The sequence below is a fragment of the Nicotiana tomentosiformis genome, chromosome 2, assembly GCF_000390325.3.
Source record: "Nicotiana tomentosiformis chromosome 2, ASM39032v3, whole genome shotgun sequence".
NCBI lineage: Eukaryota > Viridiplantae > Streptophyta > Magnoliopsida > Solanales > Solanaceae > Nicotiana > Nicotiana tomentosiformis.
Window position 1 is genome coordinate 8,688,815 of NC_090813.1, and position 1,629 is coordinate 8,690,443.

The 1,629-nt window shown below is 42.5% G+C and overlaps 1 protein-coding gene across 1 annotated transcript; it reads left to right on the top strand.

Annotated features, from left to right (window-relative positions):
- Positions 1 to 681: 681 nt before the first annotated feature.
- LOC138904310 (uncharacterized) lies at positions 682 to 1,401 on the top strand. The gene has a single exon (XM_070192810.1). The coding sequence runs from the start codon at positions 682 to 684 to the stop codon at positions 1,399 to 1,401; it is 720 nt and encodes a 239-aa protein (XP_070048911.1).
- The last annotated feature ends 228 nt before the right edge of the window (positions 1,402 to 1,629 follow it).

The following is a 1,629-nucleotide window of genomic DNA, read 5'->3' on the forward strand; positions in this document are numbered from 1 at the left end:
GAACTACGTAAGATCTGATTCATGTTCCCATATGATACGTAGTCAACCCACATCAGGTTCGATCGAGCATTTAAAAAATATGACATTGATAATAATAAGGAGCGACTGAGTCCATTCTAACGTGTCTCTTGTTTTGAATTGTAAAGAAAGGTTGAGGTGGTCGGTTTGCGGTAAGCTAACAACACAAGATCCAAGGAAAAATGACAATTGGCATCGAAGTTGTTATGAGTGCTCAAGAGTCTCATGGTCAGAGGGTTCAACAAGAGTCTACTGTCGTTGAGTAGAATAAAGTACTGAAGCAGCAAATGACTGAAATGGTCAAGCATGGGCCAATGGCCAAGGACCGCCTTTTCTATTCATGGTTTCCCAGAGATTACATCCATCTCGACTACTACCATTTCAGTCTTATTGTCTGATCAATCCTATCTACTTGGGTTCAGTTTATAACCCAACTGCACGAAAACAACTGGAACGTTTGTTGCGCGCTCCCATAGTATGCCATTAACAACCAATCAGACAACCACTACTGTTATGCATGTATTCACCATCCCACAGCTAACGGTGATGCAGAGGAAATCTCATGAGTCACAATGTGCTACCTAGCAAGAATAGTACCACTCTCCTGAGTACCACTCGTACTTATTTGATCTTCCTGCAAAGATTGAGAAGCCTGCCCCAAAGATGGCACAGGAAAAAATGACCCAAAGAGTGAATAACTTAGAACGTCAGTTGAAAAATATGCAAGGGTTGGTAGGTCAGAAGAGTATTGCCTTCAAGGACTTATGTATGTTCCCCGATGTTCGTTTTCCACTTAGTTTCAAGATCCCCAAATTTGAAAAGTATGATGGACACGACGACCCCATAGCTCAGTTGAAAAGGTATTGCAATCAGCTAATAGGTGCGGGAATAAATGAAGAATTGCTGATGGCTTATTTTGGGGAAAGCCTTATGGGAGTAGCCTCCAAATGGTTTATGGATCAAGACACATCTCGCTGGTATGTATGGGATGACATGGCCCGGGCCTTTTTCAAACAGTTCGAATACAACATCGACATCGCCCCAAACCGTAATTCCCTTTCAAACCTGAAGAAGAAACTAACTGAAAGTTTTAGGGAATATGCCATTAAATGGAGAGAGCAAGCGGCTAGAGTTAAGCCACCCATGGATGATAACGAACTAATCATTGTCTTCCTTCAGGCTCAAGATCCAGGTTATTTTCAAAGCATGATGTCCATAGTTGGCAAATCCTTCTCGGAAGCTATCAAAATGGTTGAAATAGTTGAGAATGGCCTTAAGACAGGCATGATTATAAGTCATCAGTTCTCAAAGCCGCAACTCAGGCTGTCCAGATTGAGTCAGTTAATTTTAGTGACACGCATGAGAAGGATAAAGAAACCATGATGACACCAGGGTCAAGAAGAAGTCCTAGGAGAACATCTCGAAGGTATGACCAGCTTTGTCTGGTTTTCGATGATTCCCCTGAGCACTACTACCCACCTCAAAACCCACAATACTTTGTTGCTCCACCTCATATGTTGTCCAACCACCAAAATACCCCAGAAGGTGAGCACCAACATCGCAAAATCTCCACCGACCTTTACAAAAGTTTCAAGTGCCCTATCACCCACA

What these genes read in the sequence shown, in the direction of transcription:
- LOC138904310 (XM_070192810.1), top strand. Translation starts at nt 682, where the DNA reads ATGGCACAGGAAAAAATGACCCAAAGAGTGAATAACTTAGAACGTCAG.